General features: G+C 31.9%; 1 protein-coding gene across 4 annotated transcripts in view; it reads left to right on the top strand.

Annotated features, from left to right (window-relative positions):
• The window catches only part of LOC110115698 (pterin-4-alpha-carbinolamine dehydratase 2, mitochondrial), a 16,319-nt gene extending 9,932 nt beyond the window's left edge, over nucleotides 1–6,387 (top strand). For 3 of the 4 annotated variants that reach the window (XM_020849010.2, XM_020849009.2, XM_020849011.2), the window contains exons 6-7: nucleotides 3,962–4,030; nucleotides 6,152–6,387. In XM_020849010.2, the coding sequence (XP_020704669.1) occupies nucleotides 3,962–4,030; nucleotides 6,152–6,249 (167 nt within the window). In that variant the 3' untranslated portion in view covers nucleotides 6,250–6,387. The remainder of the gene's footprint in view (nucleotides 1–3,961; nucleotides 4,031–6,151) is intronic. The other variant, XM_020849012.2, reaches the window with a different exon arrangement.
• Nucleotides 6,388–16,539: the final 10,152 nt, after the last annotated feature.

The raw sequence follows: 16,539 nt of genomic DNA, 5'->3' as shown, positions 1-16,539 counted from the left end.
GTCAACCCATTCCTTTCACTGCTGATGAAGTGGCCCTTCTCACTGGTCTGCCAAATAAAGGAGAAGAAATATCCTGGCATTGTTCAAAAATTTTATTAATGTATTACACTATTATTCATTATGATATTGTTCAAAAATATTTACTATTTAGGGAAGAGGAAGATAACTAATAATGAGGAAGAAGAAGCTGATTGGGAGATATTGGACTCTATAGGAGAGGGGGAAGAGGAGAGAGTAGCTCATCATAATGATGATTCAAATGAAGATCCCCTTAGTGATGACTGATGAGTGATGATAATGCTGATGACTAGTGAGTTCTTAACTTCTTATGTGATATGTTAATGTCATTGCTATTTAAAAACGCCTCAATACCCGAATACACAATTTTAAACCTTGACCTACACGACATGAATCCAAATTGATTTTGAGAAGCATTAGTATTACGTCATAACCTATGGTCCAAAACTCTCTCTCGAAGTTTTAAACTATGTTACATCAACTTAATTCCTCTATAATTCGTACAATCTTGTGCATCACCTTTATTCTTAAAAATAGGAATCAATATACTCATTCTCCACTCATCTGGGCATCTTTTTAGTCTTCAAATTAATATTAAAAAGTTTAGTAAGCCAAGAAAATCCTTCATCTCCTAAGCATTTCCACACCTCTGTTGGAATATCATCAAGTCCACTAGCTCTTCCACACTTCATTTTCTTTAAAGCCTCTATAACTTTAGTTTTACTGATATGCTGATAAAAATAAAAATCTCTATTTTCATTTGCAATGATTAGGTCACTAAAGTCAATATTATTCTCACAATCTTCATTGAAAAGCTTAGCAAAATATATCATCCATCTTTGTTGATATCCTTTCCTAAATAAAGCACTTTTTGATCTTCTTCATTGATGCACTTCACTTGAATTAAATCCTTAATACTCTTATCTCTTTGTTTGGCTAACTTATACATATATCTTTTGCTCTTTTAGAATCTAATATATTATATAAATCATTAAAAGCTAAAATATTTATATCGCAAATTTCTTTTTTAGACACCTAACGAGCCTCTTTATATCTTTCTTATTTTTAAGATTTTAACATCTAAATCAATTATTATAAATAAGTTTCTTATTTTTGGTATTTTCTTACACATTTTGTATTACCACTAACTATTTTTATTATTAGGAGTTTTTTTTTTTTATACTTTAAGCTCATCCTTTACAACTTTTTAATATTACTACTTATTTTTCTCGAGATAACATTCGCTTCCTCATACACAGACAAAATCTTAAGATCTTGAATTTTATTCTCAAAAATATTTTTATTAATGTTTGTTAAATGCCCACATCTAATCTTAGAACAATATTTTATCATATTTTTCATATTTTGCCCATTTATCTTAAAATCCAAAACAAATAAGTGGTGTTCGATACATAAAATTTTACTCGGAATAAACTTACAATCTTTGAAATTTAAATGATTTATTTTTCTTATAAAAAAATAATCAATCTGAGTTTTGCTATATCCATTTTTATTAGTGATGAAATGCTCATCTTTTTTTTAAATAAGGTATTAGCAATTACGAAATCATAAGTTAGTGCAAAATCTAATATAGTTTTAATACCTTCATTAGTCGCTTTAAACCTATACTCACCATGAATACTTTTAAATTCACTATCTCTCTGCCAACATGTCCATTTAAATCTCCTCTAATAAAAAATTTTCTTCAAGAGGTATCTTTTGAATTAATTAGTCGAAGTCATTCCAAAATTTTAATTTTAAACACATATCCAAACCTACTTGAGGAGCATGCACATGAATATGATAGCACATAAATACATTGATTACTATTTTCATATAGGTAGTCATTTAGCAGTGTAAAAAATGGATTGCAGGTCGGGTTTAGGTTGAACCCGATACTGACCCGCTGCTGTTCGACACGACTCGAACTTGACTCATTTTTACAAAACGGGCTAGATTTTTTAACTCGAACTTGACCCGCCAAAATCATGGGTCAAACTGACTTGACATGTATGACCCAGTGCCGTGTAGAAATTACAAGCGAAGACTCGAAGTGGCAAACACAAAATTGCGCCGGGTGGGATGCAGCGTAGTGCTACCAGACCCGAAGCGGCGTGGTGCGACCAAAAGCTGTTAGGGCTTGTTGCGCAGGGGTTGGAATCGTGGCGGGTGGATCGCGGGTGCCGGGCAGTACGACTAGATGCAGCATTGTGCGTGATTCAGGCTTGTTGGCAGTCGACGGGAGCGATAATCCGGTATAGTGCGGAAGTCCAGACTCGTGCGAGCGAAGTAGGGTCGAGTGCGCAGTTAGGGCTTGCAGGCGCTGAGCGACACGAGTGAAGTAGGGTCGAGCCCGTGTTGTCGAGTCAGTTCCGAGTTGATGTCAGGTTTCATGGTTGACCTGAACCTGATCCGAATTTGCAATCAGGTTAGGATTTTAATCCTGAAACCGACTCGTTTCCTTGAAGGGTTACCCTAACATGAAATTTTTGGGTCGGATTCAGGTTAGATTTTTGGGTCGTGTTAAATATTGACATCCCTATAGTCATTAATATAACTACACTATAAATTATTTTGAAGTAATTGGTACTTTCAATTATAGATAACATGCAATATTATCCTAAATGAATGAAATGATAACATTTATGATGTTGTAAGTATATTATAAATCATGCCTTGTTTTACTATTTATATTGTATGCACTTTATGTTTCATGTACATTTTGTTAAATATGAGTTATCGTTTAATGGCATATCAAACTCGTTTTTGGTGTAACATTCTTTTTACAGATTCTATCAAATTATTTAGTGGACTATCACTACAGAAGTATATCTTTCAATATTTATTATTTTGTTACTTTGGTATTTAAGTTAATACTGTTGTGCTTTATTATGCTTCTATTGGGCTTTTGATAGTTATTACTTAGGCTGATTTCTTTCATTTCCTTTTCATTAGTCACTTTTTTTTTGTCTTTTTATGAATTATTGTTAAAGGCATTATTACCGAAATGAAACTTTGTTTCTTATGTTAATGCTTATATAATTGTTTTTTTTTAATTTATAATTTTTCATATATTAAACATTCTCTCTTGAATACAAAACATCTTTATTTGATCTTGATGTTTGAAGTTATACTATGAGCTCTGATTAATTCATTTAGCATTTCCTTTATTGTATTGGTCTACCACCGTTCAAGTTTTGGGCGTGCTTGGTAGATCTACTAGCGTGCATCTACATGAATGAAATGTTTTTAGCCTATCATATCAAACTTTTTTGTTGGCTCTATCTTCTCTTTCAATCATCTTGGAAATTGAGTTATAATTTTTCATTATGTTGGAGGCAAATTGATAAATAATCTGAGGTTTTTTTCATCTATGATATTAATTTCTCTTTCTTTGGATAGTTTTTGAAAACCGTTGTTATTTGCTGGTAAAACAACTTTTGTGCTTTCTAAGTTTTAGCACATCATATATCAGATCTTTCAATTATGATAATGTTATCAACAAAACTAATACAATTGTTAATTTTTATCGACCAATTATTTGAAATTTATGATAAGTGCCAACGCCTTTTTTGAGACCTACTCCAATCTTTATTCATTTTTTGTGAGGATACAAAAGTTAAAACTTGTTGGTATATAATTGTGAGGTCAACACTATGATTAAATATTTCATCATCTTCATCCTTAGCCTTGTCCCATCATTTTATCCTTTGTGAACTAATCAGCTAGATATGACTACTGCTATGCTGTTGTGGGCTCGTGAAACAGAATTTTGATATTGCGATCCAGTATTGTGTTTTTAGTTGTTTTTCGACGACTTAAAATCAAAATCTTGGTTTATATTTTCAATAAATGAATTTACTTCTGATGGTATGGATAATCAGAAAGGTATGTGATAATTACTTTTGTTTATCATGTATGATTTTTTGCTTCTCTTCTCCAGGTCATCATCCTGACCTCCATCTGTTTGGCTGGAACAACGTGAAAATTGAGATATGGACCCATTCGGTTGGTAATAAATTGCTAATTGACTTTTCCCATTTCATTCAATTTTTAATTATGCTTGAAGAACATTAACATCTGACCTGATTCATATGAGTTCTATCTTTCTTTTTTCCCCTTTATGTTAATGTGTGCCCTCTTTGATTTACCTGCATGTTCTCTTGTCCCTTCTAAATGGTTGCTAGTCTTGATAAATCTCTATGATGATTTTTGGTTAATTTTTTAAGCTTTTTCAAACTTTATTGATTGCTAAGGGCTCATTTGATTGCCAGTGCATGAAAAATATGTTTTAGAAAATTTTGATCTCCAATCGTTTTGAGTGCGAAAATTAAATTATCACTTGTGGTAGAGTTTTATGAAGGCTTTTTTAGTTTGAAATTAATATTGTTTGGAGTCTATTTAGGACTGCTTTTTCACAACTTTGTTTTCAGACCGCAGCCACAGTTCCGTTTAACTATTTCTTTTTTATTTTTTTCATTGATTTATAGATATTTTATTTTAGGAAGCTGTTTTTTAGAACTAGAGTTACTAATGAGTTATAGCTTTAAGAAAGGAGTTCTTCGACCAAAACAAAAATAATATATTTTAATATCTTTTAAAAAAGTTAGTTTCCCTATAACAACTTCACATTCACATCTACAAAACGCTCCAATCATCCTAAACAAACCCTTAACTACATCTAATAAAATGATAAATTTATTATTCCTCAAAATATAATCTTCAACTGGGAGTTAACTAAATGTAAGGCTGTGAAAATCGAAAAAGATATGATATTGGAAGGAGATGTTCAAAATTCAATAATTCAAATGTGATTTAACTGGATGGTGTAATAAATATTAAATAAATTTAATATAATCTAAATGATAATAATGATATATTTATACTATATATATATATATATATATTAATAATAATAATGGAATGAATAGCTTTTTCATGCACATGATATCTTTAATAATTGTAAATGTAAAAACATTCAATATTTAAATTTTGTTCACATTTAATATAAATTTTATTCTTTTGTAAATTTATAAGTAAATTTATAAATTTAATGAAAGTCATTATTAACTCCTGTTATAGGATTCAATATAAATGAACACTTATGTATTAAATACTAAATTCACATTGGCATTTATAGATTATTCACATTAGATTATTTATAATTAATTAACAAATAATAAATAGGTTAAATATTAATCTTACAAAATATATATTTAAATAGATAAAAAAGATAAAATGATAAAATTTAAATATTGTTCAAATTATAATAATTTTCTTGAAAAATCTGTTTAAAAAAGTTTAGTGCATGTATTACAAATTTGTGAACAACTTATAAGTTATTTAGTTTCACACTTTTTGAAAATTTTATATTATTAATATAGTATTTTTTATTTCTAGTGCAAATGTTGGTTAGCCACATAAGATGGGTGGAGATTGCAAAAAGGCTTGGTTCAATGCATGCTTGATAATTGTTTGTTGTAGAGATTTAATGCTCGTTTTAAAATACAAACTAGTTAAATTTAAATTAATTTATTTAAGTCTAATATTTTACACTAAATAAATTACTAATCACCAAATGATTCAGTTTGTTTGCAGCCTAATCAATAGTGCTTAATGGGGTTGAAATTAAACCGACCGGTTGTAAATTCTAAGGAATTGGTTCAAATGTTTCCCAATCGAACTGGTGATACTCAGCGGTTCTTACTGGTTTGCTTTAGGGACGTTTTTAAGGTGAACCAAACTAATCATATGACAGTTCACTGTCGAACTGATCAAACCATCTATTCTGGTTCAATTTTTAATGCACTGACCAAATGAGCTCCAAATACTATTCAAATTATTGGTTGCAGTTTCATATTGGAATGGCAAGCAAGGTTCACTTCCTCATATCCGCTTGTTTTCATATTAGCATGCAGTGTGGAAATTCTTTTATTTTGTTGCGATGCAAATAATTTTCCTTCTTCTAATTGGAACCAAAATATGAAAGCTATCTACTAAGGAAGATATTGATTTAGTCTTTTAAGTTATTATGCTGAATATGATGTCTGTCGGCACATTTGTTAGCTCAATTTCAGACCAGCATGTTTCAGCTAGTTCTCTCTAACAAATTTTCACGCAATCTTTAATGCAGGAGGCTTGACTGAAAATGATTTCATCCTTGCTGCAAAGATTAATTCTCTCAAGCTGGAGCATCTTCTATCGAAGAAAACTGCTTCCAACACAGTTTAATTAGAGACGCTTCGGAAAGTTTTAGATTAAGGTTTCATTTGGGACAGTTTTTTATTGTTTCTCAAAACAATTTATTAGTAAAATTTTTATCAAAAAACTGCTTAAAAAGTAGTAAGAAAGTCATCTCAAATGAAGGTTTCATTTGGGACAGTTTTTTTACTATTTTTAAAGCAGTTTTATAGTACAAAATTTTTAATTTTTTACTAAAAAATCGTTTTAAAAAATAGTAAGAAATCCGCCCAAACGAAGCCGAAGTTTAATACTTTCCCAAGCTTGTCTAATGCTTCCCAAGTAGTGTAATACAATGGCCTCAGTTTGTCTCCATTGTAATGGACAAGGACTATCTTGATATATAAATTACTTGTTTTAAATAATGTTATCGCAATTGTTTAAACATTTCCTCCATAAGACTTTGATATAACTAAACAAAATACTAAAATTCGCACCGGCAATTGCAATCGAAAGAGGAAAAGATTTACATTTTAATGACAGTTGAAATTTTAACTGACGGTTGATCCATTATGTTATAATAAATATTAAAACTATCTAATTATTATATTTATACTGTAATAGTCATGCATATATGACAAAAATATAAAATAATTATTTTTTGTGGACATCGGATCATTCGGAGATGAATCAGAATGCGTCACATCATTTGGTGCACATCGGTACATAGCTGTGGTACACAACAACCGAAAGACGTGACACATTCTGATTCGTCTTCGAATGACGTCCGTATCCGCACAAAATAATTTCACATTGCCTAGAAAGCAGCCTAAGGGGAGAAGGTCAGGTATTAAGGGAATTTCATCATTATCAAGGGCATACCAAAAATCCCTCCTGATTAATGGTGAGAGCGCATACTCGGATAGCAACAGATTCAGTAAAAGCTGCATAAATGAAACATACAGCAAAATCTGCAGCACGAAACAGATGATCAAACAAGTCTAACGAATTGAATCCCACAAGAAGCAATCAGTAACATTCTCCATATTCTGTAGTTTGCCAAAGCTTTTAGATTTTCCTAGTTTTTCCATTTAGCAATTTTACGTTAAACAACGTTCTTGATTTTGAAACAAATCTTTGAAACACTACAACGACTAGAAGATAGAAATTCTTTGAATTCGAGACTGAGCACGCCAGTTTAGAGATAAAATCAAATATCTGAAGCAGGCTTGGTCTCATAAGAAAACTGTTCATTCCAGGAATCAACTCAACAATGACAGAGAAAGAATAATCACACTCAAAGAATAGGTGGGAGGTGCTTTCAGCGATAGATTGACAAATTGCAAAGCGCTTCAACTATAGTTTTTCTCCAAGATAAAGCACCATCCATTTTAAGAAAAAATATTATGTGTGGATGTCGAACGCTGTTCGGAGACCAACCAGAATGCATCACGTGACCCATGTGCTCGGTACCGCGGCTCGGTACAATTGACGTGGGGCATTCTGGTTGGTCTCCGGATGGCGTTCCGCATCCGATCTCCGTACAAAATAATTTCTCCCATTTTAAGGCCCCCAAGAAGAGTCATCCATGCATATGAAGAAAATCTTAAAACATAATGTTTGTGCCAAATAAATTTATACTGTCTTTATAGAAGTAAAAAAGAAAATACCTAAAGGAATCCATGTTAGAATTACCCCAAGTAAATTATTGGAGACTATGTCAAAAGCCTTAAATATATCAAATTTAGCACATAAAAATTTTCTTTTATCTAACTTATTAAATTCATTGATCAACTCGGAGGCAAGGATGATATTATTAGTAAAATTTCTTTTGTTTATGAAACCCAATTGTTTAGGACGAATAATATGATACATTATATGATTGAGCCTGTTAGCCAAAATTTTAGTTATCACTTTGTTAAAAGTATTATATGGGGATATAGTCCTAAAGTTAGAACTGTTACTTGCATGGTTGTATTTGAGAAGTAAAGTTATACTAGTGGCTTTGGCTTTTCTTAGGATGTAGATTTTAAGGAAAAAGGATTTAACCATTTAGCAGACTAGGGGGGCAACTGTATTCCATCTTGATTTGTAGAATTGAAATGTGTATCCATCAGAAACAAGGTAAAAGTAGGATGGGCTTGAAACTACAGAGTTTTTAATTTCATCACTTGTCATAAGAATAGTGAGGGAGGAAATAAGGTGTGTAGTTGGGGGATGACGGCTCTAGTGGGGATGGTGCTCAAGTCATTTTGGGTGGGAGCTGGTGCTTTGTATAATGCTTGGAAATGGAGGATGATAGCTTTTATGAAATCTTGAGTGCTGGATGAGGAGCCAATGAGAATAGAGAGCATAGATATCCTGTTATAGTTCCATCTCATTTTGATTTTAGCATAAAGAAAATTGAGGTCATCTTCTATTGAGGTCATCTTCTCCTTTGATAAGCCATTTGGTTTTTAACCTTTGGATGAGCCAAGATGCCCAAGTAGCGTTGCAATCAACAATATGATAGTTAACCTCCATTAGAGAAGAATTTAAGGTTGAATTTTAAGAGTCTGAGCACAACTGCTATAGGCAAAAGGAATGCTGATTTTTTAGGTCATTAATTGTGGCGCTTAAACCATAGTTCGGTAATGTTAATGCTAAATCTTTATTTCTTGTTAAGGAGGATTTTTTAAAGATGGTAGTTGCGGATATGTCCTCTGGTGTTTGTTTAAATGCTTAAGAAGAGAAGCATGATGGAAATTTATCATCTGAAAGTTTGAGTGATAAGGTTGTTCTACCTGCTAATCTCCCTTCTACTTCGTGGTTTAAGTGTTTGAATGTTAAGATTAACTTTTTTAAAGATGAATCTATTCTCTCTGAAGATTGTATTGTTGTCAAGTTGCATGAGTCAAATGTTAAAGCTAATTCTGAAAACCTTCAGTTTTCTATTGTTGTTAAAGTTTTTGGTAAGGATGTTCCAGCCCTTTTGATAGCTGATGAGTTACGACATCAATGGTTGCAGTTTAGGAAATTCCACTTGACTATCCTTGGTTTAGGATGGGTTTTGTGTTCATTTTCCTCTTTAGAAGCTATGGAGAGTGTTTTATCTGGAGAGCCATGGTATGTGAATGGTCATATAGTAGGCCTTGACAAGTGGAATCCCCTTTTTTCACCTTCCTCATTAAAAGGTCTGTCATCTCCTATTTGGGTTAGGATGCCTCATCTGCCATTAATGTATTGGGATGATATTAATTTGGCAAGAATTGCTTCTATAATAGGTACACCCTTATGGATTGATAGGAATATGTTCCAATGGAGTAAAAGAGAGTATGATAGAGTTTGTGTTCTTGTGGAATTAGATAAGCAACTCCCTATGGGTGTATGGGTGGAAGGGATGGATGGTCGATTCTTTTAGAAAATCGAGTATGAAAATATTTCTACATTATCTTATAAGTGTGGAAAATTTGGGCATCTTAACAATGAATGTAATTTGAAGGAGAATGTCCCTGGCGATGGAGGTGCTGCTAGATCTAAAATAGTTGTGAGTAATTATGAAATATCTTTACCGGATGATGTTAATAGAGATGTTTCATATGGACCTTGGATGCATGTTACTTATGGGAAAAGGAGGAAGTTTTTTTTCAAATAGAAGGAAAGGTGAGAACACAAAGATGATTACTAATAAAAATGGAAATTTGTATAAAGCGGGTCTTGCTTATGTTAAAAAAGCCTTGGTAAAAGACAATTTTGCATAGGCCTCTGTTTTAAAGGAGTTTAATAAAGTTAATTCTCTTATTAATGTCGAGGTAAATACTGATCCTTTTGTTATAATTGAAGAAGAAATTATTAATGTCATTTCTGAAGATTTGGCTAGTAATGTTGTTCGTGACATGGAAAAGGATATTCCAGACAAATCAAATGAGCAAATAGTGAATACTTTTTCTATTTCAGCAAATGGTATTGAATCTATTTTTTAATAATTATGGCATTCCTATAAATGATAATATGTTCAAAGTCCTTGAGTCTTTGCATGAAGAAGGGAAAACTAAGAATCCTTGCCTAGCTAACTTGATTGCATAAGATTTAGAAGATGGAGAATTTGTTGATGCAAATGTTAAGATTATTGATTCAGGGAAAGGTGTGGATGGTGAAAGTTCTGGAGTGTCTAAATTCCAACTCCAAAAATACATAGACCATTGGGCAAAGTTAATTTTCTTCCTCGTAGAAGAAAAGGTGATTCATGTAGCAGAGATAGTATTAGGAGTAATCCCAATTCAAAATCTAAATGTCATCCATAGCCTTTTGGAATTGTAGCGAGGCTAGGAAGAGTGAAGCCTCTCATTATTTAAAGAAATTTGTGAAAGATTTTGATATGTTCTTTGTTGGTCTTGTTGAAATGAAGATTTCTTCTATTGTTAGAGTTGTGTTCAATATATTTATTGGTGATAAATGATATTTCTTTCTTTTTCATCGGATGGTCTTTTAGGTGGTATCATGGTTTGCTGGAGGATTGATTTTGCTTCTTTTTATTTTATTGAAGCTTCCTCTCAAATGGTTGTAAGGGAGCTTAATATTGTTAACAAAGGTGTGTGGTTGATTGCTACAGTTTATGGAAATAGATATATTTATAAGAGGAGAATCCTATTGAATAGCATGGAAGTGATTTCGGCTAGAGATCTTCCTTCTATTATGGGAGGCGACTTTAATTGTGTTTTGTCTCAAGATGATAAAAGATGTGAGAAAAAGTTTGTCCTCTCTCAAGGTCCTCAGGATATCAACATGTTCATGAACAAATGCGATTATCATGATGTTAGAGTGATTGGTCCAAAATTTACTTGGTGTAATAATAAGAATGGGGGTACTCAAATTTTTGAAAGATTGGATTAGTGCCTTTTGAATTCTGCTGCTTTGGAGGTTATTCAATTGGCGCTATTAGGCATCTTACTAGAGTAGCTTCAGACCATTGTCCTATCCTTCTCAAGATCTTCTATTCTGGTTCTCGAAAAAGTAAAGGTTTGAAGTTTGAAGACCTTGTGCTTCCTATCCAGCCTCTAAAATAATTGTGTTCAAGTCTTGGAATAAAATTGTTCAAGGATATGCTATACACATTTTAAATTTTAAGTTTAGTAGAGCATTGAAGGCTTTCTTCTTTTGGAGTAAAGCTAAACATCGAAACCTTTCTGTTTTGAAGGAACAACTCAAAAAAGAAATATTAGATCTACAAATGGAAGAAGCTAATCGCAGTGGTCTATCAAATGATAAGCTCTTCCTGTTGAAATCTAAGGTGTTGGAGCTCAACTCTATGTGTGGAAGGCTTAATTCATGGTGGAGGCAAAGAGAGAAAGTGAAGTGGATTGAAGAAGGATATCCCGATTCAAAATTCTTCCATGCATATGCAACAGCTATACGTAATGGAAATTTGATATATCAAGAGAAAGATAATAAAGGCTTGTTGAAGATCTAAATCAGATGGAAGATATTTTCTTTGATTTCTTTAAAGGCAAATGGAAGGAAAGGAAGTGTGTTTAAAAGGGCTGGCCTCCTCTTTCAAAGTTGCTGGATAACATTGACAAGAAGATCTTGGAAGCTGATTTCACAAAGGATGATCTGAAATTTGTTGTTAGACAATTGGAGCATTACAAATCACCAGGTAATGATGGGCTTGCATACTCTTTTATAAAAAAATTACTAGTCTATTATAAAAGAAGATGTATGGGAGGCAATTAATTTGTTTTTTTACTTCTATTAAAATGTGTTATGAGTGGAAGAAATCTATTGTGGTGCTCATTCCCAAGGCAAAAATTCCTTTAACTCCTTCCAATTATCGCCTTATTAGCCTATCTCTTTCTATCTATAAGATTATGATAAGGATTTTGTTGAATAGGATGGATTGTTTCATTCTTAAGATTGCATCTTAAGATTAATCTTCTTTTGTTAATGGTAGATCGTCATCTAATCATATATTACTTGCCCAATAATTATTTAATAAATTCAGATATTCCAAATCTAAGAAAGGGTTGATGTCAATCTAAATTGATATGGAACAGACTTATAATAACATGTGTTGGTTTACTTTAAAGTAAGTTTTAGAATATTTTAGGTTTCCTGCAAAATTTTCTAAACTTAAACTTGAATGTATAGCTGACCCAAAATTTTTTATTTTGGTTAATGGAAATAATTCCAAATGGATTGAAGCTAAAAGTGGGTTTAGACAAGGTTGTCCATCATCGTCGTATATTTTTACTTTGTGTTCTCAACTGCTATTGGTGTTTTTTTTTTTGAGATAGTTGCAACTTAGTTTTTCGATTGTTGATATTTTTGTAACATATATATTTTTTATTATTCCAAATATTATTATTTTATTTATAATTTCTCCTAACATATTTTGGATGTATTATTTTGTTGTTTGTGTGTACTAATATTTCATGAAAATCATACTCCAGATTGTTGAAGACTTTAAATCAGATTAGATTAGGGTTCATTGTAAATGAAGTCTATATTTTTAATTTTATTGAGTCTGAGAGAGTGTGATTATAATTGAGTAAATGTGCACTCACACACTGGGGAAATATTTAAAATTTATAATTTTTAAACTGATCATACTGTATAAAGATATTTCGTACGGGATGATTTGTTCAGTTATTTTTCCCTACGAGCAGTCTAACGAACTACAGGTAGAAAATTTTTCTAAGTATTGATTGTATTCTATGATGTATTGTTTGTACAGATGATATCCATAGTATGAATTAGACGGGCCCCTTTTCATCCCAATGAATTCAAAGTTTCTTTTGAAGTGATCATACTGTACGATTCTTTGTTGGTACAGATGACGTCCATAGTATGGAATTAGACGGGTCCCTTTTGATCCCGACGAATTCAAATTTTCTTCTGACCTGATCATACTGTATGATTCTTTGTTCGTACAGACGATGCCAAGAGTAAGAATTGGATGGGTCCCTTTTTATGCCGACAAACTTGAAAATTTTATGAACTAATTGTACTATATGATTCTTTGTTTGTATAGAAGACGTTCAGAGTACGAATTGGACGGGTCCCTTTTCATCCCGACGAACTTGAAAATTTTTTGAACTTATTTTGTTGTATGATTTCCTATTCGTACATACAACATTTAGAGTATAGAAATGTGGGGTGCCATTTTGTCTCATCGAAGATGAAAAAGTTTCTAATTGTTTGTATAGTACAAACTTGGTTCATACCTGACAATCATCCTGTACAAAAACATTTTATATAGATTCACAAAAGGTTCATATGCAACAGTTTTTGAATTATTCATACATACGAAAATACGATCGTATTGTACGTCTTACAAGCTCAAAATGGAAAATTTTAATTTTTTTGACGATTTTTCGTGTCTTTCATATAAAAGATCATTAGAAACTAACATGAAAAAGAGTTATTCTTCATGATTTTTTAATAGTAAGTGAAAGAGTATATTTGGGAGAGTATTTGAGAGAGATTTCTTGCAAGTGGAGTGTGAAGGGTTTACAAGGTTACTTAAAGATAAGGATCTCTTTATGTTTTTGATTACTACTCTTCTTTTCTTCTTCCTAGTTGCTCGAGAGAAAATCTTTGAAGAAGATCTGGTACTCTGCCCACACTTGGAGGGTGTGAAAGGATGACGATTCTCTGCCAACACTTAGAGCTTGTAAAAGGATGACGGTTCTCTGCCGACTCTTGGAGATTGTGAACAGACGATGATTCTTTGCTGACACTTGGAGGGTGTAAAAGAATGACGGTTCTCTACCGCACTAGGGATTGGCGGAAGAGAGAAATTGTGAAGGTTTCTCCGCCTTACTGTGGGGGCAAAAAGAAAGTCACTTTAGTAATAATGCAATACCTAAAGAGGGAGTCTTCGAAGAGTGGATGTAGGTCATGTTTGACCGAACCACTATACATCTTTGTATCTTTTTATTTAATGCATTTTTATTTTCCATAATTTTATTATTGTGGTTGAAAAGCGCATTTCAAAAAGATAATCAAATTTAGAAATTTGTTAAATAAGTTTTCTATAAAAAATCAAAGAGAATTTTTTTAATTACCAATTCACACCCCTCTTGGTTAACCTTGAGACAATTATTTAGGTTTAACAACCTATACAGAATCAACAAGTGATATCAGAGCTTTATTTCAAAGCTATAAGGTTAGACTACTTTTTGAAAATCATAGTGGCTACTTTTGGAAACCAAAACACACATGGAGGGTATTCGATCACTAGACCTATGTTATTTGATAATACCCCTTTCGATTTTTAGAAAACACGAATGTCTACATTTCTTTAATCGCTTGACTATCACATATGGATTCTAGTTCAGGAAGGGTATACTAGGCCAACTAGACTTGTAGATGACATTAGAGTTGAAACACCTTTTATTGACTGGACTATAGAAGAACATGACTTAAAAAAACTATATGCAAAATATTTAAATAGTTTCTTTTGTGCTCTTAAGTCTGAAGATTGCATGCGAGTTTTCACTTGCAAAAGTGGAAATGACATTTGGGATAGGATTTATATTACATATGAAGGGATTAACGAAGTGAAGTAATCTAGATTAAATATTATGTTACATGATTATGAATTGTTTCGCATGAAAACCAATAAATCCATTTCTGACATGTACACAAGATTTACTCAAATAGTCACTTCTTTGCATACATTAGGTAGGGAACTAACGAATACTAAAATAGTAAATAAAATTTTTTGTTGTTTGCCTATTGCTTATGATACTAAAATAATTGCTATTATAGAGTCTAAGGACTTAAATATTTATTCTATTAATAATCTTTTTGGATCACTAATTACTTACGAGCAAGGAGTGAGTCAAAGGAAGATTGATATAAGAGAATAGCAAAAGGAGTATAACATAGCATTGAAAGTGGATTATTCGGAGAGTGACCAGTCTCAACTTGAGGATGACGATGACATTGCCTTGATGATAAGGCAATTTAGAAGTTTTTTTAAAAGGAAGCAAAGGAGACGTCGCCAATGAAATAAAGGTATGTTCCACAAAAATGTTAAGATTTCTAATGATATGATTTGTTATGAATGCAGGAAACCTGGACATATAAAAATGGATTGCTCTAATCTAAATGCCACTTCTAGAAAGGAGAAGGTAGAGGAGAAATCAAGTGGGACGAAGGGTAAGAAGAGATTTCAGATAGCTTTCTAGGCGGACTCAGCTTTATATTCATCAGAAAAAGAAAAAGGAATAAGAAGTCACTAACTTGTATTTTATGGTCGATAATCTTGATCAGTCAGATCAAGAAGTGGTATATGACTTAACCTATGATGATTAGCTTGAATTTTATGAAAGAATACATACTGCATATAAAAAACTCAAGAAAATACAGGCTAGATTCAACTTAGAATTGAAAGAATTATAAAAGGAGCATGCAACCTTTAGGAAAGATCATGCACTGATTGAAAATAATCATATGAGCTTACTAGATGAATTTGATGATTTGAAAAAAGCAAAATGATATTCTAAAATCATCCTACACAAAAAAAGAAAAATAATTTAAATATTTTAAGGATGAATCTGAAAATTAAGAGCACTATTTAAAATATGATATTAATGGGTTAGAAGATGTAAACACATTTCTTAAATTGAAAGTGCAAGCTCTTGATGAAAATAGGAAACCTCCAAAACTTGAAGATTTTACTAATCCTATTTTGAAGTCACAAATTTTAAAACCTAGGAAGAGACAAATTTATTTTCGGAGATTGAAAAACCCTTTTCCTAGAGTTAAGTGTTTTACTTGTGGGATGATAGGACATATTTCACACACTTATAATTTACATATAAAAACTTATTTATTATAGAAACTTAAGATGCATAAAATAAGTCATATCATACATGCATCTAGTTTTATTTTGCCAAAAGGAGAACTCAAACTTGTTTGGGTTCCCAAGACTAACATTTGATTGTTTTGTAGGTACGCTCTCATACAAGACCTCGTGAGAGTATTTGGTACCTGGACAATGGTTACTCAAAGCATATTATTAGAGATACTACATAATTCATATCACTAGAAGCCAGGAATAGAGGCAAGGCTATACTGGGAGATAATACCACTAGAAAAGTGGTTGGCACAGGTATGATTGAAAACTTGAATAATTTTTTCATTGAGAATATTTTACTTGTAGAAGGCTTAAAATATAATTTATTAATTATTAGTCAGCTATGTAATAAAGGGTATATCGTTAATTTTTTTCTACTAGCTACATATTAAGCCTAAAAGGAAATGATGTATTGCATGGAACCAGGATAAATAATATTTATATGCTAGATTTGAACTATATTAAAACTCTAATGTTTTTTATTTAAAAACTGTTTT

Source organism: Dendrobium catenatum, unplaced genomic scaffold (genome assembly GCF_001605985.2).
Source record: "Dendrobium catenatum unplaced genomic scaffold, ASM160598v2 fragScaff_scaffold_1278, whole genome shotgun sequence".
Lineage (NCBI taxonomy): Eukaryota > Viridiplantae > Streptophyta > Magnoliopsida > Asparagales > Orchidaceae > Dendrobium > Dendrobium catenatum.
Note: the sequence above shows the minus strand (reverse complement) of the source record. Positions and strands in the feature narration are given on the sequence as shown.